The following is a 22018-nucleotide window of genomic DNA, read 5'->3' on the forward strand; positions in this document are numbered from 1 at the left end:
GGGAGATGTTCGCAGAGCTCTGTTGATTCAGTGCAGAATATATTGGTATTTAGCAACAGCGGCCGTGAATCAGTGTGTTTTCGGTAGTTTTTGTATTATATTTATCATCGTAATGGTAAATTATTGTGTATGTGGAGGTTGCACAAACTTCAGCCTGTCAGGACATCGAGTACAGAGGTTTACTAACAACAAAAACTACGCTATCTTCTGTGCCGGGGTTTGTTTTGTGCAGGTGAAGAGAAGGGACTTCACTTCTGCATGTGCTTCGAAAAATGCGTTCATTTTAGACTGGAGGATTATCATCCTGGCGATATGATGGGAGTTCAACATTGTAATACTTCTGTAAATGATTATATTAAATGAATAAGCTTACACATATGCTTCTTCACCGTTTTTACTTGAATCAGTTTCAACACTGATGAATACAAATTATGTACACATGCATACAGTCTCACACTTGCACAAAACAGTTTTGAATTATGTGCTGGTAATGTAAATACTCCAATTTCATGCATGCCATGTATGTAAACATATATACATAAGTTCACACAACTACATAATCACGGCGTCATATACATCCTCACACGATCAGTGAATGGGCACGGAATAAACTCATAACACAGAATTAATGAATAATGGTTAGTTCACCCAAAAATGAAAATTCTGTCATTAATTACTAACCCTCATGTCGTTCCACACCCGTAAGAGCTTCGTTCAAATCGTTTAAGATATTTTTGATAAAATCCAATGGCTCAGTGTGGCCTCCATTGCCAGCAAGATAATTAACACTTCCAGATGCCCAGAAAGCTACTAAAGACATATTTAAAACAGTTCATGTGAGTACAGTGGTTCAACCTTAATGTTATGAAGCAAAAAGAATACTGTTTTGTGTGCCAAAAAACAAAATAATGACTTTATTCGACAATATCAAGTGATGGGCGATTTCAGAACACTGCTTCATGAAGCTTCAAAGCTTTATGAATCTTTTGTTTCGAATCAGTGGTTCAGAACGTGTAAAGCCAAAGTCACGCCCCCCAGCGGTGAACCCTTGAAATTTCAAAACACTTATGACATAACAAAGCCTCGTTTACTTAAAATAATCACGTGACTTTCACACTCCGAACCATTGATTCTAAACAAAAGATTCGTAAAGCTTCGAAGCTTCAATCGCCCATCACTAGATATTGTTGAATAAAGTCGTTATTTAGTTTTTTTGGTGCACAAAAAGTATTTTTGTCGCTTCATAACATTAAGGTTGAACCACTGTAGTCACGTGAACTGTTTTAAATATGTCTTTAGTAGCTTTCTGGACATCTGAAAATGTTAATTATCTTGCTGGCAATGTAGGCTTTACTGAACCATTGTATTTTATCAAAAATATCTTAATCTGTGTTCCGAAGATGAACGGAGGTCTTACAGGTGTGGAACGATTACGATAATTAATGACAGAATTTTCATTTTTGGGTGAACTAACCCTTTAACCCAAAATGATTCTTCTATGCAGAAAGTCCATTGTGGGACCTATATTTTAGTGTAAAATGTCAATATTTACCTCAATTTTGGTGAGGAGATCCTGAAGCTCCCCTAATTCATTCATTGCAAGTATTTTCTCTGCACCCTGGATGTGCAAAACATACGCAAATCATTATTCCGAGTTCAAACATTAGTATAATGATTTTCAGTATATGATGAACGGTTGTGGAGCAATAGTTTGACCACTGACCCCTAGATAGTGTCCATCAATGAAGACCACAGGCAGCGAGGGAGGTTCACCCACTCGTTTGCAGCGTGTCTCCAGTTCCTTTCCATATTCACTGTCTAAAGCGATGTTTTTCTCTATGAACTTCACCCTGTGGTTCTGAAAGATCTTTCGGACCAGCTCACACCGCTCAAATGTAGTCCTGACCACTCGAAAACTGGTGGTGTAGATTACAATTCGCCCAAACTCTAGAGTCAGTTCTGGCTGAGAGAAAGAAACCATAGAAGTCTGGTGTTAGACAAGAGAGGCTCTCTCTCAAAGTAATCAATCTAATCATGACACATCTCACTTTATTCCAAGAGTGAGCAAAGGAAATTGCAACAAAACATTCCGAATTAAAAGAATAGATCAGTTCGATATCTTTAAAGTGCAGTTCTAACTGTAAGTGAAAAGCGAAATAAAGCTATTTTAACTTTCTAAGTCTGTGTGTATAAGGTTTGCAGCAGCTTTTGCAGGTAACATGAGGCAGCAGTATTGATTTTTTGAGTTACTATTCTTGAGAATGACCTTCAGCATCATTTCTTAGAAGAGCAGCTCCCATGAAGTGTGAAGCTGTTTTTTTTTTCCTTTATAAAGAACAAAAATAGACTCAACCTTCACACATTTTGATGTGAAGATGGACCTGGAACTACCTTGTGCAACTGTAGCATTATGTTAGTTTGTTTGATACAATCTTATCAGAAACTTTTTCTAGTTGAAGAAAATAATACTAGCCCTCAAATTCCAAAAAGAACACTACTGCAAGCATAGTTCAAATACAGTACACATTTTAAGTCAAGGACATGCTTTAACTGTTAAGATTAAAGCATGAAGTGCCAATAAAACCTGCAGTAATGCATTTATAGTGCACTTTGATTAACAGTGACACATATTGTCACACCACTGATTTACCATCTCATAAATCGTTTACATATTTTACTATATTGACATACTGAACCATGCTAGCTGACAAAGGTGGTGATGGTTTAGCTGTCTTTGATTAAAAAAAATTGTTAATTGTGTTGCTGGAGCAGAAAATACAGTGGCGCGTACGCATTTGAACAGGACAATTTGGGACTGTTGTTGCATTAGATGATAAAATATCAAACTTAGGGTGCTTCAACACTTGGTTCGATTGCCTGGACCGAACCCGAGTTCGGTTACTCCCCCCTCCCCCTGCGCCCACTGGACTGTGTTCACATTATATTATTTGGGTCCGACCCGCGGTTCGTTTGCGTCATCAAACCAGCAGCTGTTTACTACGTTGCTTAGTAACGATGGCACAGGAGAAGCGGCAAAATGCATAACGTTGCTCTCCTCACTTTTATATTTTTTGTTTTTGAACCGTTGGTTTTGTTCATAACGGCTCTTGCGTCTATCTGCCGCGATTGTAGAATGCTGAAGGTGAGCAGAAATGAGAAAAGCTACGCTACAGCTCTCTGTTTGCAGCACGTGACTCACGCTCATCGGGGAAGTGAGTGAAACACACACAGACTCATATTTTTATCAAATAATACGGCATTAATAGCGGTTCACTTCCGCAATTTGCTACGTTTGCATTCATATCACAAGCAAACCGCACCCCAGACCACCCTTTTTAAGCGGACTCGGGTACGGTTCGCGGGTGCGCACCCGAGTTCAGAAGACCGTGTTCAGGTTCAGTCACATCATCCAAACGTACCGAACTCTGACGTCAATCGAACCCGGGTGCTCACCAAAAGTGCTAATGTGAAAGCACCCTAAAAGTGTCATCTCCAAACAAATGATGCTAGAACTGTTCTCAAAACTGATATTTTTGCAGCACAGTGGACTTTTAACCAACTGGTGCCATGGTTAAGTCAGTTTTGCCCCAAGTTCATTAGCAGAGTAAGGTCTAGGCCCTATATTTTATTATATAAAGCAATGACACTATGAAACAGACCTAAGGTAAAGAATCAACATTTTCAACTGTTGGTTAAGGAGGCTTTATTTTAATGCTTTTGCATTTGTTTGCCAAATTTTTGTTCCCCCAAAACTGTTGTATTTGCATGTAAGAATTTTTACGTTTTTTATCACAAAAAGTTCCTCCTCCAAGATACATTGCATTTGCTCACAAAAGAAAAAAAGGTGTATGAAATAACAAATAACTATTGCTGCAATCACGAGTTTAGTGGAAAATCGACCAGTGAATTGACCAGTTCAATGGAAATCCCGCCCTGCAGCCGATTCTAAAGATTTCTTGTCAATCACAGTACTGATCAGTGTTGGGGGGGTGACACATTACAAGTAACACGAGTTACGTAATCAGATTACTTTTTTCAAGTAACAAGAAAAGTAATGTATTACTTTAAGTAGATATCTGAGTTACTTTTTCAAATAAGTAACTCGTTGCTTTGTTTTCCCATTTATTAACTGACTGCTCTCCTGTCCCCATGTTGTGTGAGCATACTATATATTATATTTTTAAAGTAACGCAAAATAATGTAACATAATACATGAAAAGTAACTGAATTAGTTACTTTTGTAGGGAATAACGCAATGTTGTAATGCATTACATTTTAAAAGTAATGCTCCCCAACACTGTATCCTGTTTTTTAAAAGTAATGCTCCCCAACACCTCATCCTGATTGCCAATAACAAATGCTGATCCTTAAACCTACCAATGAAATTAGCTTCAGGGCGGGATTTCCACTGAACTGGTTTGGGGCGAAACACATGGCTGCATCCGAAATCGCATACCTCCCTAGTAGGCGAACAACAGTATGTGACAAAAGGAGTATGTCCGAATTAGACTTGTGCCGATATTCGGTAATGCGATAAATCGTGATAATGAATATGCACGATATTGTAATCGTCGGCACTTCAGGATACCGTAAATAATAATTTATTACCTATTATTAACTTTTTATAAGGCAATTAAGAATACTTTACCCATCAATCGTATAAAATGCACAACACCGCTGTATTTTGCGTCAAAAGGACACACGCTTTTTTTGTAATCTCAGTGTTGTTTATCACAGCACCAAATACTGAATACTTAAAAAAGACTTAAATGGATTTCAAACCTAAACATTTTTATATTTTAATCTGGACTACAACATGCCCTAATGATTAGAAATGTTCTGATTATTTGTTATTGTTCAGTAAAACTTTGAAAACATACAGCTTCATTAGTTAACATGTTAATTCATTATCACTAAACTGACAATAAAAATACTTATAAAGTATTAATTATTATTAATTAATGTTCATTTCTTAGTTACTATTTAATAACATTACTAAAATCAAAATAACTTATTTAATGTACCTGAGATAAAACTAACAATGATCAGTTGTGTTTCTAAACTAACATTAACAAAAAATAACACTTTCTGTAACAATTGTAGCTATTGCTCAATCTTAGTTAATGCATTAAATAGAGTAAAGTGTTACCTGTTGTTCTTTATAGCCTTCATTTGCATTTTAATCTGTTTGAAAATTTCAGTCTGAGTTGTTTTGTTTTATTCCAAAAAAAGTTCTTAAACCTGTTAAACTATGACGAAAATGGTTTTGCAACTTATTTTAATACCGTGATAATACCGTATACCGTGATAAAAGCTTCATCAATTAATCGCAACATGAAAATTTGATACCGTCACATGCCTAGTCCGAATTCATAAAGAGTAGGCAAAAAGTACCAAGATGAGAATTTCCAGCAAGATTCTGAAGTGTGCATACGATGGACACTTTAATGTCCCATGAGGCCACGGGAAAGGATTTGTGAATGGTATTGAAGCAACGCAACTGACGCTGGTACATGATATTAAAAACATGGCAAATGTGGAACATCCAGATTACAATTCATACTACACACATTCATTCCAGAATATACTTTTTTAGTGGTCGTGAAGTAATTACTTATTCAAAATAAAGAAAGTATGCGATTTCAGATGCAGCCCATGTGACATCAAAGCTGTTCACATCTTTGGAATGGGAATTATGCATTTATATGGCAACACTATCAGCGCCTAAATGAATGTGCAGCTGTCGGTGGTCATGTGGTACAAGTAGGAGCTCGCAGAAAATTTGCTTTGTAATTACGGTAATTACAACATGGCATGAACGCACCTTATATTCCAATGCTTTTGCAAGCAATGTTTATTGGGGAAAAAACAATTATTTTGCGAGAGAACACAGTTTTGCTTTGGCAAAACCTTTGCGTTCTCTTGAATGAATGCAAAGTTTCTTGGGGGAACTCAAAAGCTTTTCTCATGAATGAATGCAAAGTTTGGGGTAACGCATTTTTTTGTGTGTGTGAGCGAACGCAAAAGCATTGATGTATAATATTTCCTCTTGTCTCATTTTTATCTGTATAATTGTCCTGTATCAAATTATTTAAATAATGACCTTATATGTAGTAGTTTTCATTGGGTTTCTGAAAGTCCATTATTTATCCTCTGTTACCCTCTGTTATAGGTTATCTGATATCAGACATAAGCTTTCATCAACTGTTTTAGTGCTTAACAACAAAGCAGAGGTCCTGAGAACACATTAAGATGATTAACTCAGCCAAAACACTTAAAGAAATGCATCATTAATCTTTAATCGTACAGTGATCTTGCTCACTGGGACAGCTCGTTTGTCTGGCCAAAGCCTGAGAGAAGAGAACAGGCTCTGTAACCAATAGCGGCTGAGGAAAGAGGTTCTGACCCTGTTGAGGACACAAGAAACAATTCTTGAAAGCCATTGAGCGGCTGTCAATAGTCTGATAATGTACGTTTTTCATAATGGTAATGTTTGCAATTTCATGTGCATTGACATCCCCAGATTTTAGAGATGTTTGAGATGATGTGAAAGCTGACTTACCCCATTGTTTTTAGCCAAGTTATCAAAAAGTATTTGGCCAGCACTGACTTTGTGCTTGACTCCTCGAACTGTCCCGTTTTTACTGAGGATATTCACTCGTTTGGTACTCAACACTTTGTCTCTTCCCCCTGCAAACATCAGCAAGTCATCAGGCTCACTTCCACTGTCATCCAGCTCCGACCCCAAGCATCCACACAAGTGGCCGTTCGCCTCCCCGCTGGTGGATGGAGTGCTGGCCCGGTCTGCCTCGGAGCTGCTGGTGCAGTCTGAATCCAGTGAATCCGATGGCCCTTCATCCTTAAACATCTCTTTCAAAACCCGCCCGCTGTTCCCTGAGGCCACCCGGAATCTCACCCTCTTCTGCCTCTTTCCATCCTCCGGTGTCATCAAAGCCCCCTCCATTGCGTCGACTTACATGGTCCAAAAAGAAAAAGCCATTTTAATCCCCTCGGATTCATGGGTGGATGGAAATAATTAGCCTCCGTATTGCTCCATGATTTCCCCCGGAGTCCAGGCACAGTAAACAGACCCGGAAAGAGGCTGATCTGTGAGTTACCGTCAGCTTCACCACCAGTGTTCCTGTACATGTTAATAATGCATGTGGCCTTGCCATGGTTACCGAGAAAACCAACCATGACGAAACTGATAGTCTTTTTAAATAATTTATTATGCCATAGATTTTTCTCTTTTTGACAATGAATAGCCTTGACTCATAGGCTGAAAGTTTGCCACTCTTTGTGACCTTTAGGTGTTAAAAAAAAAAAAAAATCTCATATAGAATCATAAAGGTTTGACTTGATGACAGAATTTTCAGTTTTGGGTGAACATTCTCTTTAAAAATTTTTTTTTTTTTTTAATTTTTAAAAAAAAGTTTGTTTGCTGAGAGACAGGTATTTACAGTGCATACATACATACAGTATAATTTAAGAGGGACATTGGTTTGCTCTGTAAGGTTTCACCAGCTAGAAGTTCTGGTAAATCTTTTATGATTGTTTGTCAGCAAGATGGAGAGACTTTTTCTATTTAATTAGCTACTGTGGTTCCCAATGCATCTCAGACCTTCTTAATGGACTGCAGTTTCACGCCACTTAGAAGATTGTGCTCGGTCTGTATGCATACACCTGCTGTGTGCTTGAGCATGAAGGGAAATGGAGCTCAACTGTCATTGGCTGGTATTTGCACCCATCTGCCCTCCAGTGGGGCTGCAGGTAGCATTGCAACCGCACTGCAGAAGTGGACCGAGCCATATTGTGTGCCGGAGAGCTAGGCCGATTCACACCTCGTGTCACAGTTGATGAAAATACAATACATTTTCCATGAATGGAACTAAGCCATTTATAGATAGATTATTACTTTCTGTCTGTACAGTCTAGAGAAAGGACCTTTTTAAGTGGGAATTTTACAGGAAATGAAAATGTCAAATATAGCAAAGATTGAGTTTTTTTTTTTTTATGTTACATATTTGTGGCTGGTTTTTATCTATTCGTTTTGAAGTCATCTATTTGTGACCCTGGACCACAAAACCAGTCGTAAATCACACGGGTATATTTGTAGCAATAGCCAACAATGCATTGTATGGGTCAAAATTATCGATTTTTATTGTATGCCAAAAATCATTAGGATATTAAGTAAAAATCATGTTCCATGAAGGTATTTTGTAAATTTCCTACTGTAAATGTATCAAAAATTTATTTTTGTGAGTGAATATGCATTAGACTAAAGTCCTTAAATGCATGAAGACTAAAGACTTCATTTGGACAACTTTAAAAGCGATTTTCTCAATATTTTGCTTTTTTTGCAGATTCCAGATTTTCAAATAGTTGTCTCTCGGCCAAATATCCTAACATACCATACATCAATGGAAAGCTTATTTATTTCAGCTTTCAAATTTTTGTATAAATCTCAATTTCAAAAATTGACCCTTATGACTGGTTTTGTGGTCCAGGGTCACATTTAAAATGTACCTTTTTGTTCCAGAAAGAGATACACATATTGTTGTCCAATCAAATGCTCTTTTCTCCCCTAATACCACCAGCACCCGAATAAATGTATACTTTCATTAATTGATTTATTATTTATGGCAAATGAATATACAATAAAACATAAGTAGATTGAATATTTAGAGAACAAATAAATGAGGAAAATAACAATTTAAAAAAAATATTTAAAATTATTATGTCATTTTGTCAATTTATTAAGTTATAATAATATTTTATTTATAACAAGTGTAATTTACATGCTAAATTGGCTTTAGTGAATATGAAATTGAAAGCTTTTATTATTTATTTTATTATATATTTTATTATTATTATTTTTTATTATTTATTTATTTATATATATACATTCATTCAAAAGTTAGGGGCCAGTAAGATTTTTTTTTTAAGAAGTCTCTTACTTACCAATTTTATTTGATCAAAAGTAAAGTCAAAACAGCAATATTGTGAAATATTGATAATTTTTTTAAAAATGTGTTGTTGTTGTTGTTGTTGTTGTTGTTGTTGTTGTTGTTTTAGGATTCTTTGATGAATAGAAAAGGTTCAGAAGAACAGCATTTATTTGTAATATAAATCTTTTGTGACATTATAAATGTCTTTATTGAATTGAATTGAATTTATTTTAACATTTATTTTTTCCATGCTGAATAAAAGTATTAATTTCATTTAAAAAAAATAAAATCTTTTGAATGGTATATGTATGCAACCGACTAGCAAGTAACAAAACATAATTTGTGACAGTAATGTAACACTGTTGGCTACTTCAAAGACTGAATATTTCCACCCAAACATCCTGCTTCATAAAATATATCAACACAGGAGCAAAGCGTTTTCATGGATCTGATTATTTTAAGTGTCATATTCTTACTGAAGCATCATTGCTATAAGATTACAAAGAAATAATGAGTTTAAGAAGTCATTATATTGTGGCAATGGCCTGTTTGTGCCCCCTCATTTATCATGCTGCATCTGTCTGTTCTTAAGAAGTCCCTCAGCCACTCCCTAAAGGAGTTATCTGAGTTAAACATGATCAGATGAGATGCTCTTTGCATTTCAAACAGTAGCACGAGATGAACCAAACAGACTGACACAAAGTCTCAGCATAATTTAGATGCTGCAAATCACACGGTGAGTTATTGCCTGTATATTCATCCAGTGATTTGCTGGTGCCTGATGAATATCGGGCTACATTTCACTTTGAAGTTCAATAAATCATCCATTTCCAGCCACATGCAGAGGCTCACATTTTGTTCAGGGGCTTTTTCAGTTTCTTCAAGACCATATGGTAAAACCATGACCTGGAGAGCGCATCTAAAGTAGCTCTGCCAATGATCACTTAAATCCGCCCTCATAATGCTTCTCTCTCATCTTCAGTTCAGGGTTTTCTCTGTAAAGTCAGTGTCAGTTTTGTTCCCAGGCATCTTTCACTCACTGATCTCTCACTAAATGATGTCATGTCAGAGTTTGTGTTCGTCAGTGTCAGTGAGCAGCGCTCGAGGCTCATCATGTCTATTCTTAATAGTCAACATCCTTGTTGATATGGCTAACATTGCTAACCAACCAGTAAAGCTGGTTTGGGTTTGCAGTTTGGTTTGGCATATAATTGTTTGAATGTTTTCTCAAGATCAACAAAGGACACTGACACAAGAACATATACTTGACGAAGCCATGTAAGGTTTTAATAGGGCAACGTTTATTTTTTTATTTATTTTTTTGTCTTTAATTGTTTGATAGTGTTTAAAAAAGTACTTTTTTTTGTAATTCTCTATGATAAATGCATCAATAGTGTTAAAATCAGGAAAATTCTACTTTGTACTTTTTTTAAGAACTTAAAATATGTCAGTTCACTTAATTATTTGTACAATTTCTTCAGTTTTATATATAAAACAATATCTGTTTTCAACACTGTCATCATCATCGTACCAAGCATGATTAAGTCAAGGATCATCATGAGTCACGGAGATGATTGACCCAACCACCTCATCATTTTTAAGAACAATGCAGATTAATATAACTCCATGTTGTTTGCAGAAGCTTGAGGAATTAATTTGATTCAATGGAGCATGTTGTGTGATGTATACATATGGCTCAGTGAACAAAATAAATGAACTTCAGAGCTTAACAGTGAAATCCATAACCTGTGGCTCTTTTATAAGTGGATTAATGAATTGTATGACTGATAAAAACGTGGTAAATATGGTTTAATGTTACTTGTATAATTGAAAAGGTGTTCTCAGGCAATTCAAAATGTGAGGGTTCAATCTTTCACTACAAGTCCTACACCAGCAGGGGGCAGAGTCTGATCTTACTGATCAATGAATTGCAACAATCTATAGGTAATGGCTGCGTTTCTCAAAAGCATCATAAACCTAAGTAGATCGTAAAAGCATTTCCTCCAACTTGCCTCACGATGCTTTTGGGAAACGCGGCTCAGATTGTTTCCTCATTCCTCAAGTTGCACTCAGTATTTTTCATCATAATTTGTTTTACACATATAAATGTATAATACTTTTGAAAAAATATATTTGTAATCAGGTACACACAAATAAGATGAAAAATCCAGTCCATATTATTAGACTAACAAAAGTTGATTTCAAATGGCGCTGGGCCGACTCAAGGAAGCCGTCATACTGAGATCACATGACAAACAATGGTAGGCTAATCTGAAAATAAACTGAAAATGGTAGCTGAGTTTGAACTGTTTTTATAAGTCAAAAATATGATTTAGCATAACTAAATCAACATAGATACATTGATTTATACCAACAAAACACATTTTTATGAGTTAAATCAGGTAGAAATGGCTTTTTAAGGTAACAGTTGCAGGTTACCACTTTTTATACCACATTGCTAAAAAGGGTGCGTCTCAGTCCGCTCCCTTGTTCAGTAGTCACTAATCAGGGAGTCTGCCATTTTAAGGGCTGTCTCAATTGCAAAATCCTACCAGTACACTGAAAAGTCCCACAATGCACTGTGAAAATCAGGGAGCATAGATGCTTACTATAAGCTGTGTCCTAATTCAGGGTCTGCATTGTGTCCCAGCGCTGTGGTGAAGTCTGTCCCAATTCGAAGGCTCCTCCAAATGCATCCTTTGCTCATTGTGCACTGAAGCAACTGATGGATCCTTCACGGCCTTGTCTACCCCAGAATTGATTGTGTGCCAATGACTTTTTTTTTTTTTTTTGAGAAAAATTGCCGAATTATACTTTTAAATGTATTGGGTTTCAGCTTACTCATATCAAATTAAATGTAAAAATAAAATAAAAAAACATTTAAAGCGGTTCAAATGTTGACTTATATCTTACTAAGATGCAATTAGTAAATATTCTTTATTATAGAGAAATGATGCTCCATTTCTTTATAATAAAGAATATTTATTAAAGGTGAACATATTTAGACAGCTTATAAACTGTTTTGTTTTCAGACAGTTTAATATAACTTTCAAAAAAGTCCAGTACAAAAGTTACTGCCACTCATCAATGGCAGCTGTGACAGTTTTTAGGCAATAAGAACAAACAAAGCTAGGCCATCCCATTTAACAATGCTCGGTCCGACCTTTGCGGCCTTCGAAGGATGCAGCCTTTGAATTGGGACACAGCCAATGTTCGCTTAACGGAAGTTTTGAAGCACGAAATATGAATCACATGAGCCAACTCACTACATAATGACATGCAATATCTGTTTTTTTTAAAATACAAACCATTATTTAATTATATTTTAGCATAAACATACATTACTAGACAAGTAATGAACATAATCTAGCTAACATTTATGTATTTATGGCTGATATGTTGCACGTATATGTTACAAGCAAAGTATTTATCATAATGTACAAATGTCGCTGGAAATAGTCATCAGTAGTGTCTCAATATGTATTGAGCCAGGGCTCTTACTGTCCTTACCAGTGCCTGAATTCATGCACGCTATATTCGTATACGCTATATACATGACCTAGAAAGCTAGGGAGCTGACTGAGACACACCCCAAGACTGCAGCTATACTGACCAGCACAACATAAGCAATTTAATCAATGTACCTTTATTAATTAAAATGCAATTATTTGCTTTATTTTACCCAGACAGTCTCTTTTGGATGCATAAAATACACAATTACCTTGCCACACCTTACATTTTTATTGTATTTGATTTTAATTAGATTCCTAAATCAATATCTGAGCATATTGTCTTTTTCACCCATGCTTTAATGTCTCAGAATCCTCAGCTGTTAGCAGATCCATCAATTCTAAGGGGCCTTTCTTATTGTATTGGCTGATAAGCTGTCAGTGCTGTCCAGGACAGATGGTGCCAGCTATTGACTGACAGATTTTGCTCTTGGTACTCTTCATGACTCTTTCTGGATGAGTCCTATTCTAGTGTACTCCATCTCAAATGCAAATATTGATGCCATGCATTTAAAAATATAATCTCATTCTCAATCTCAACTCAGACATTCTTCCAAAAAGAATCAACATGCTATTGATAATGCATGAGCATTCCTTTGAATATTGAATGGTCCTAAGCACATGCAGTGAGAAACTTTAATCTGTCAATAAGTGTAGATGACACTCATAGCCTGCAGTGAGTGTAGATCTTGTGTGGCCTTGATGGGAGCAGAGTGTTCTGATGGCTCATGGGCTGCAGCGACCGGCTCATTTATCACAGAGATGGCCTCTGCCCACTGCTCTGAGCGCAGACGATTCCAGACTCTGTTTATTGGAGAATAAGATGTCACTGTGGCTTGAACTTTTGTGCATGCAGGAAATATGCATGAGTCATGATGTTTTAATGTGTTGAACTGCTATTGTGGGCAGGATTTTTTTTTTTCTTATATAATAATTGAATAACAAGTGCATAAACAATATAACCATGTATAAATAGTTAAAAAATAAATTCCTGGGGGAACATTACACAAAGACATGAAAGGAGACATGTGCCTGTACATCTAAATAGTTTACTGTTTTTTTAAGGGCAAGATTGATCCATTATAATGTGTTTTATTTTGTTTGATAGATAGATAGATAGATAGATAGATAGATAGATAGATAGATAGATAGATAGATAGATAGATAGATAGATAGATAGATAGATAGATAGATAGATAGATAGATAGATAGATAGATAGATAGATAGAATATAAAGTCAGCATTGAACAAAATATACACAAGTTATACTATATACAGAATATACTATTTAATAATAGTAAAAGTACATAAAATGGATATGAGTATGTCAGACTTTTCATTTTAGGTGAAATTTTCATTTTAAAATGTGGTATTTTGAAATAAGAAGTTAGCATTTAGGTTTCTTTTAAATTATTGTATTTAATATAATTTAATTTTATATAAATGTACAGTGTCAATACAATTTTCAGATTTTAAATGTATCGATTATGCCCCATCTGATCATTTTTGATCTGCACAGATGGAGGGTGGGAACAAGGTTGGACATTCATCTGTGTTCAACAGAATTCATATAGGAAAAAAAAAGACTGATCTATTTATATCTGTCTGTGAATGAGAGAGCATGTGTCTATGTGTCTATTGAGAGGATGAGTCATTATTAGACTGATATGCGCTCAAAGATAAAACCCACCGCAAACATAATCAAAGAGGCAGGCATCTTGTCACTGTTGCTAGGCAACCTCAGGAGCAATAGACCCAAATCTGTGCAGGCGGGTGGATGCTGACTTGTCTGAGAGAAAGCCCAAAAACCTTTGGAAATAAGGCAAAAATATTATTATTTGTGGGTTAAAAACGTATATTATTAATAAAATACAGTGTCTCTGCAATAAAATAAACTATATTAAGATAACACAATGGATGTGAATGCCTTATTCAGATATTTAGGCAATATGTTAATATGTTTATAAAAATTCTAACCATTTGAGTGATGTTCTTTATTTATTCATTTGATTTTATTCATTTATCTAATTATAACATCAGCAATAATAGGCCTAAGGAACATGAAGAAACAGGAATGGAGAATTCTGTCCATCAACATGTGGCTTGTTGAGAGCAAACCCCCAGCATATCAGCAAACCCATAATGTTTTCCGGCTGAAAGGTAATATGGGAGGCAATTGGAGAGTCGTGATAGCTTCAGGGCCTAAAATAAAGAAATAGTGGGCTGTCATTGTCTCTGCAATCCCCCTTCGAAACAATAAGAGTAACTGCAGCAGGGAATCTCCTGAAGACCTTTCCACACTGAGATCATATTAGGGGACAATATTTTGGTTCAGTGTTTATTTCGCATAATACAAATCATACACGTATATATGGAGACCTGGTTTTATTTGGCATTACCGAAATATCACTTATGTTAGACATTTATGGATTTCATAGTGAGAACGATCAGCTTGCAGGCCATCTTTCGACTCGACCCCCCTCTGCGCTCTTAGTTGGCACGGTCCAATTTGTGAAGCGGCAGAGCTCGCGCACATTCAGTGTTTCAAGCGCTTATCGATTCTTGCTCGTGCTGGAGAGATTTCGCCTTCAGCTCCGCGCGCTGATGCTGGAGCCCGTTATAGAGTGCGGAACTGTCGCTGTTCATCAACAACAACATGAATCCTAACCCTAAATAAATGGTTACCGGTCACGGGAGTGGGGGAAGCTACTTTGGTGACGGTCACCGGCGCTTAAAATCCCTAGACGGGTGAAGAGAAACGCAACGCGGAGTTTTAAGCGTTCAGTTGACAGGTGGACCGATGCCGCCCGTTCAGAGAACTATGTCGGATCTCCGTTCCCGTGTTGAAGGTAAAACACGTTTTTACTGGGGATCTGTGTCAATCTGTACCTGTCATCTTGAGTTTCGTGACAAGTGCACAATCTTTCTCGTGCTCGACAACTGTTGCGAGAGCACTTACTGAAGATTGCATTGGGCTTCATTGCGTGATTCTAGGTTACAAATAAGTTCTTTCATAATTGTTTTTTTAAGGCAGTGGCAACATTGTATGAATGTCAGATGCATAATGGTTACTTAGGACATTTACACATATGGTTTATTTAATATTAGGACTGTGATCAACTAACATTATGTATTCACTTAACGTTACGTTTTTGTTGACATCCTCCCTTCCTTAATGTAACGTATAGGATGAAGTAATGGCTAATGTGTTGCAGTTTAGGGCGTGTGTGTGTGTGTTATTATAAAGTTATTATATTATGTAACGTTATATTATTTGTGTTTTGTTGGTTATAAGTGGGCCGGGACTCGTTTGTAACTTAACGGTGTTTCATGTCAGATTAGTTGTGTTTTGCTGTGATGAACTATTTTCGCTTTCTGGTCCTGCTTGTTAATTTCTTCAATGAATATGATGCTCTCTTAGTCCATACAAGACTTATGTTCACAACGTCAAATGTGAAGTTCATTTGTCTTTAAAAAGATTCAAGTGGTGGTGGGGGATTTTGGTTTTTGGTTCCTGTGTTTCGAATCTTTTGAATCAACTAAAATGATTCATCACTTCGATTCTTTTGAATCTCGTGTGATCCTTTCTGTAAGTTTTACTCCAGTAGGTGGAGTCAAGTGATGCTTTTGTATTGAATCACTAAATTATTCACTCAACCGAGTCGTTTACGAGCAACCTTTTATATTGTAGTAAAATTCTAAAACCATTCTAATCTAACTATATAAAAAGACAAGATATGCGTTTCATATTTTTAGTTTAGTTCGTTCACGAATGTGACGTACAGTGCCATTCCGAATCTCGTTCAGATTCGACTCATTCATTGACGAGGGCGTGTTTGTCCAATAGGTCTAACCAATGACATGCTCCCTCACAGCTCGCGCTCGAATTCTATTGGCTCGTGTTTTAGTCATTCTTGCAAGGCAGGACGGCACTCTCGCACTTTGAAAGGGAAAGACTGAAGTGAACGGAATATGAATGGGCATCAGCAAGTTCCTTGCTCCGATGTGCTTCACCTGCAGTATTTGGGTATGGCGGAGACTTTCTCTCATGTATTTGTTTAATTTGTTTTTTAACAATGGAGATTTGAATAGGTGTGTAAGGGCAGTGCTCTTTGTCTGATGTATATTGATCAAACCTGTCTCTGTCTCTCATATTTGTCTGTCTGCATCTTGGAAAAAATGTCATGCTTCCAGTAAGCTCCCTTGTCAAGATGGCATGTATCCGATATGCAGTCAAAAGGCTGACCAGAAATGGTGTTTACTAAATGTTAGCGTATTTGAACAATTTCACTTCCTTGTGCAACTGACTTATTGATACTTGGAGAAAATTAGGTTGGGAAAGAGTATATAAATCTGCAATGCATCTTGTTATGCTGGGTTTGTCATAGTCTTGTGCAATCACTACAATTTGAATAGATGGAATAGAGGCCATACACTTTACTTTACTTTAATAATTTAAGAGGATTCAGCTTGGGCTGATTGCACTCTTTTCACTAGTGATGGTGAAAATACAGTCTGTAAGACAGTTAACAGCTCTCATCCTTTTTCAGTTTAAAAAGTGAATGGCTGGTTTTAACCTTGGTTTTGGAGCATGTCATGCCTCCTGCTGCCACATTTACCGTGTTTGAAAAGTATCCTGTTCATCAGTGCAAGCACTTCCCTGCACTTGAGCGATCAATAAGCCTGCATGTCCGATCAGGCCTATGACCTACACTGTACGATTTTGAATGAAAACAGGAGACCTGTTTTGAAATGCATTACTTATTGCTGCGGTTTCACTTTCTCCACAGACCTTGCTGTGTGGCACAATGTGTGCATGTTGTCGTTGTTTTTTTTGCGATCACTGCAGTGCATCAGGCTGGCTCGTGGCGTGGCAGGGCAGGGCGGGACCTTGGCAGAACATCGGCCCGATCCGCTCATAACCTGTCTAACAACTTCCAGCTTCACCCTCCCTCCTACTTCATCTTCACCTCCTCCTCAGCCTCCATGTGTCTGTTTGCTTTGAGTACAACAGAACAGAGCTCTCGCCAGACCAGGCTGGGGCAGTTGCCAAAGCAGCCTTATCTGCGTAGCGGTCGGTAAGCGGAGGTGGCACGATTCTCGGATTGGATGCAAAGATCACAGAGTGAAGCCCACACCAATGGGAGTGGGCAGGCCTGCTGGAGACCTCCCAGATTTTTTTTTTTTTTTTTTTTTTTAATGGTTTGATCAAACTCTTTTCTAGAGAACTTTTTTTTTATGGTCCAGCCTACCCAGTATCTGCAGTGCAGCTGCAACGTTTTTCCTCTAGTTAGACAAGACAGGCTTTTTAAAGGTGAAGTATGTAGCTAATACTAATACTGCCCCTACCTTACTTAGGTTATGCTGTTTTAACAGGGGATCCACGTACAATAACTATAATGTACAGTACTGATAAGCTGATCATTTATCGCTGATAAATGGCCAGTTTTAAAACTTTGCACTATTTTGTCTGAATAAATTAAAAATCAATAGTTTTAAAGCGGAAATCAGTAAGATTTGCGAAGCTCCCCCTACATGTTCCTTCAGTGAATCACACCGTCGTAAATACTCTAAGCTCAGCTCTGGACTACAATGACTACAACGCTCATCAGCACAGTAGTTTTGCAAATACAGTACAAGAAATCTCGATGGAGGTGGGTAAATTGTCTAATAAAGTCATAATATATACATCGTTTTTGAATTACCGTAAAAAAAAATGTCTCTCTCACGTGAACGTGAACATGAGGCGAGATTGTGTTGGGTCGGCGCAGCGCAACTTGCAAGTGCTGTTTTTGGCGTAGACGTGCCAGAGGGGGTTAGTGCTCACCTCAAACACATCACTGCAAGTCAATTAACCATCTTAAGGACTTAGAAAACTATTTATGAAGGTAAAAAAGTTACTTAGTTCTGCTTTAAATGCTACAACTGGATTTAGGCATCACAAAATTAACATGTATAGTGTGAAACATGGATGATTATTTTGAGATTTCCTACATTTAACAGTATTGCTTTTCAGTGATTTTTAAAGAATACCTTGATTGTTAGAAGATTGTAAATGTAGTAGGGCTGGGCGATATATCGAATGCTTTTGTCACGCGCATTTCGTCAGTAAAGCCGGTTCCCTGATTACCGCTAAATCGCCATCACCTGCTTTCAAATGGAGCGGCATTTAATAGACGGAGCCGTAGTTCACTGATAAGCCACGCAATATCGTGTTCATATCGCAGATGTATCACTTTCGATAATGAACGCAATATTGCATGGTTTGACGGTGAACTACGGCTCTGTGTATTAAATGCAGCTCCATTTGAAAGCAGGTGACGGCGATTTAGCAGTAATCAGGGAATCGGCTTTACTGACAAAATGCACGTGACAAAAGCATTCGATATATTGCCCAGCGCTAAAATGTAGTGTAAATTAAAAATGTAAAAAAAAAAAAAAAAAAAATCTAAACAATGATGTATATGGTACCAATAACATGTATCTCTCATTTTCATATGGAATAAACTTCACATTTCACCTTTTAATATTGGACATTTGCTTGAGATTCTACAGTTTTCTTTTTTGGGACAAACATGAGGAATTCATGTGCAACCCATCTATGGTTTGTAATTGTATTTATACTTAAAGGGTTAGTTCACACAAAAATTTAAATTCTGACATTAATTACTCAACCAAATGTTGTTCCACACCCGTAAAACCTTCGTTCATCTTTGGAACACAAATTAAGATATTTTTGATGAAATCCAAAAGCTATAACTGGCTTCTGCATCAGCATCACACGCAATGCTAAACAGCGTCGGCCAATACTGAGCCGCCATTCTGATGTCGAACCTGGAAGTGTTGAACGTAAACAGCATACGAGAATGACAGAAGAGAAGATATTATTGAATAAAGGTTTGTTTTTGTACACAAAAAGTAATCTTGTCGCTTCATAACATTACAGTGGATTCTTTGCAGTCACATAGATTATTTTAACAATGTCTTTAGTACCTTTCTTGACCTTAAAGGTGCCCTAGAATTAAAAATAAGAAGTTTTCAGTACATGGAAATGACATACAGTGAGTCTCAAACTCCATTGTTTCCTCCTTTTTATATAAATCTCATTTGTTTAAAAGACCTCAGAAGAACAGGCGAATCTCAACATAACACCGACTGTTGCGTAACATTCGGGATCATTAATATGTACGCCCCCAATATTTGCATATGCCAGCTCATGTTCAAGCCATTAGACAGGGGCAGCCAGTATTAAGGTCTGGATCTGTGCACAGCTGAATCATCAGACTAGGTAAGCAAGCAAGGACAATAGCGAAAAATGGCAGATGGAGCAATAATAGCTGACATAACATGATATTTTTAGTGATATTTGTAAATTGTCTTTCTAAATGTTTCGTTAGCATGTTGTTAATGTACTGTTAAATTTGGTTAAAGTTACCATTGTTTCTTACTGTATTCACGGAGATAAGAGCCATCTTTTTTTCATTATTAAACACTTGCAGTCTGTATAATTCATAAACACAACTTCATTCTTTATAAATCTCTCCAACAGTGTAGCATTAGCCGTTAGCCACAGAGCATAGCCTCAAACTCATTCAGAATCAAATGTAGACATCCAAATAAATACTATACTCACATATGCAGCATGCATGACGAACACTTTGTAAAGATCCATTTTGAGGGTTATATTAGCTGTGTGAACTTTGTTTATGCAATGATAGAGTCGAGAGCTCGGGAGGGGGTGGAGAGCGCGAGCAATTAAAGGGACGGCAGCCTGAATCGGCGCATTTCTAATTATGCCCCAAAATAGGCAGTTAAAAAAATAAAAAAAATAAAAAATCTATGGGGTATTTTGAGCTGAAACTTCACAGACACATTCAGGGGACACCTTAGACTTATATTACATCTTGTAAAACGTTTGATGGCACCTTTAAACATTAAACATTTTTGAGTGAACTAACACTTTAAAGCAGGAATATCAGTGTGAAGCAAGTCTAAGAAGGAAGGACAAAACTAAATTCCTTTCATTACCCTGTATACTTCTGTCTGTGTGTGTATGCCTCTTTAGGCTGTGTTCATAATTTGTGCAGATAATGGGCTGTAGAGTTGGTCTCAGACAGTCACATCTTTGCCCTGCAGACAGCGCGTTTCACAATGCCGCTGGCTTGCTATTTTTACCCTGACACATTTGAAGATAGATGTGTCAGATCTGTCAGTACCTCTAATGATTGATCCCTTCTTCAAGAGGCCTGAAATAGCCACAGCGTATTGACAATTTGCACTGAAAGTAATGAAAGCAGTGTATGTCACTGTATTTGAAATAGCCATATACTGTGATCACTGACTTTATTGGTTTGTTGTCTTAAATGTAATGGCTTAATGGCCATGCAAATCATTACGGAGGATGCAGTGTTAAGTTTTTGCTGGCTATAGATGTGTTGGTGCTGTGTGATGAACAGTGACGTAATGGAGATGTTGAAGTCACAATTAGACCTACGCACTTTGCCAATCAATTTGTGTTAACCACTACCGCCTACCGTGTTTTGTCATTAGCTTAATTAGGAAAATCTTGCTTTTTGTTTCTCACCAGTTAAAGTGTTTGCAACTTGATCTTGATCAACTTGAAATGATCAAGTTATGTGCAGTTAGTCTTTCTAAATAATATAGACAGTGACTTTCTAGAAGAAACATGCATTCAATACTTGAAGGGATAGTTCTCCCACAATAGTGTATGTATATGGTAGTACATATTATCTATACAATGAAAGTGTTTGTTGTTTTGGACCCCATTGACTTTCACTGTATGGGAAAAAAATGTTTTTTTAATTTTTTTTTTCTTATATTTCTTTATTTTGCATTTTCCTGTGCTGATTTTGTTGGAAATTCTGTGGGATGAATTTAAATATGCTAAACTCACTTACTGGCATCTTAAAACATAAATTAGATTAAATATTTAATAAACATGCAAATCTGCAGAGCTTTCAGCGTAGTTCTGCTGGCACCGATTCCTTGTTTTCCTGATTATGGCTCACTAAGATTAATGTTTGGCCATTTGTTAAGTAGTGATTAGGGCTGTCATGATTCCTCAATTAAATTTTGAGTACTCTATTTTAAAAAAATCCCCAATTGCAATTTACCCGTGTCGAGTAACCGGCAAAATACCGAAAGTGTCGTATTCCATGGACGAGAATCCATGAAACGCATTATTGGACCATTTTCTAAGGCTGCAGGTTGTATTAAAGCCATTTAAAAACCATACTATAGCATAATGCTATTGTGAATTCACAAAGGCTGCGATTTAATTGAATAAATATACTGTATGCCCTGCAGGTTTAATTTATATGCGCTTTATTAACTCCATCTCTGCATATGCTGTGAGTTTGGGTTGCTTATAACATTCATGAGGTAACACAATGTGCAGCATTTCATCAGATTTGTAAGGTAAATCATTTTATAGTCTTACGCCAACATCAGTACGTTTCTAAATATGCAAACTGTTCATCGTGATTTCAAAATAAAAGTTTAAACCCTGGCTCTGAGTTTGCCTGTTTTGATGTCGATTTG

At 36.8% G+C, this 22018-nt stretch overlaps 2 protein-coding genes across 5 annotated transcripts in view; one reads left to right on the plus strand and one right to left on the minus strand.

Annotated features, from left to right (window-relative positions):
* grxcr1a (glutaredoxin and cysteine rich domain containing 1 a) overlaps nucleotides 1-6964 on the minus strand; it is an 8091-nt gene extending 1127 nt beyond the window's left edge. The window contains exons 1-3 of the mRNA XM_067401451.1: nucleotides 6563-6964; nucleotides 1724-1963; nucleotides 1553-1618 (exon numbers count right to left, since the gene is read on the minus strand). Of these exons, the coding sequence (XP_067257552.1) occupies nucleotides 1553-1618; nucleotides 1724-1963; nucleotides 6563-6964 (708 nt within the window). The remainder of the gene's footprint in view (nucleotides 1-1552; nucleotides 1619-1723; nucleotides 1964-6562) is intronic.
* An 8034-nt stretch (nucleotides 6965-14998) lies between these two features.
* atp8a1 (ATPase phospholipid transporting 8A1) overlaps nucleotides 14999-22018 on the plus strand; it is a 147812-nt gene continuing 140792 nt past the window's right edge. For all 4 annotated transcript variants that reach the window (XM_067388623.1, XM_067388643.1, XM_067388613.1 and 1 more), the window contains exon 1: nucleotides 14999-15306. In XM_067388623.1, coding sequence (XP_067244724.1) covers nucleotides 15258-15306 — 49 coding nt within the window. In that variant the 5' untranslated portion in view covers nucleotides 14999-15257. The remainder of the gene's footprint in view (nucleotides 15307-22018) is intronic.

The sequence above is a fragment of the Chanodichthys erythropterus genome, chromosome 1 (genome assembly GCF_024489055.1).
Source record: "Chanodichthys erythropterus isolate Z2021 chromosome 1, ASM2448905v1, whole genome shotgun sequence".
NCBI classification, from domain to species: Eukaryota; Metazoa; Chordata; class Actinopteri; order Cypriniformes; family Xenocyprididae; genus Chanodichthys; species Chanodichthys erythropterus.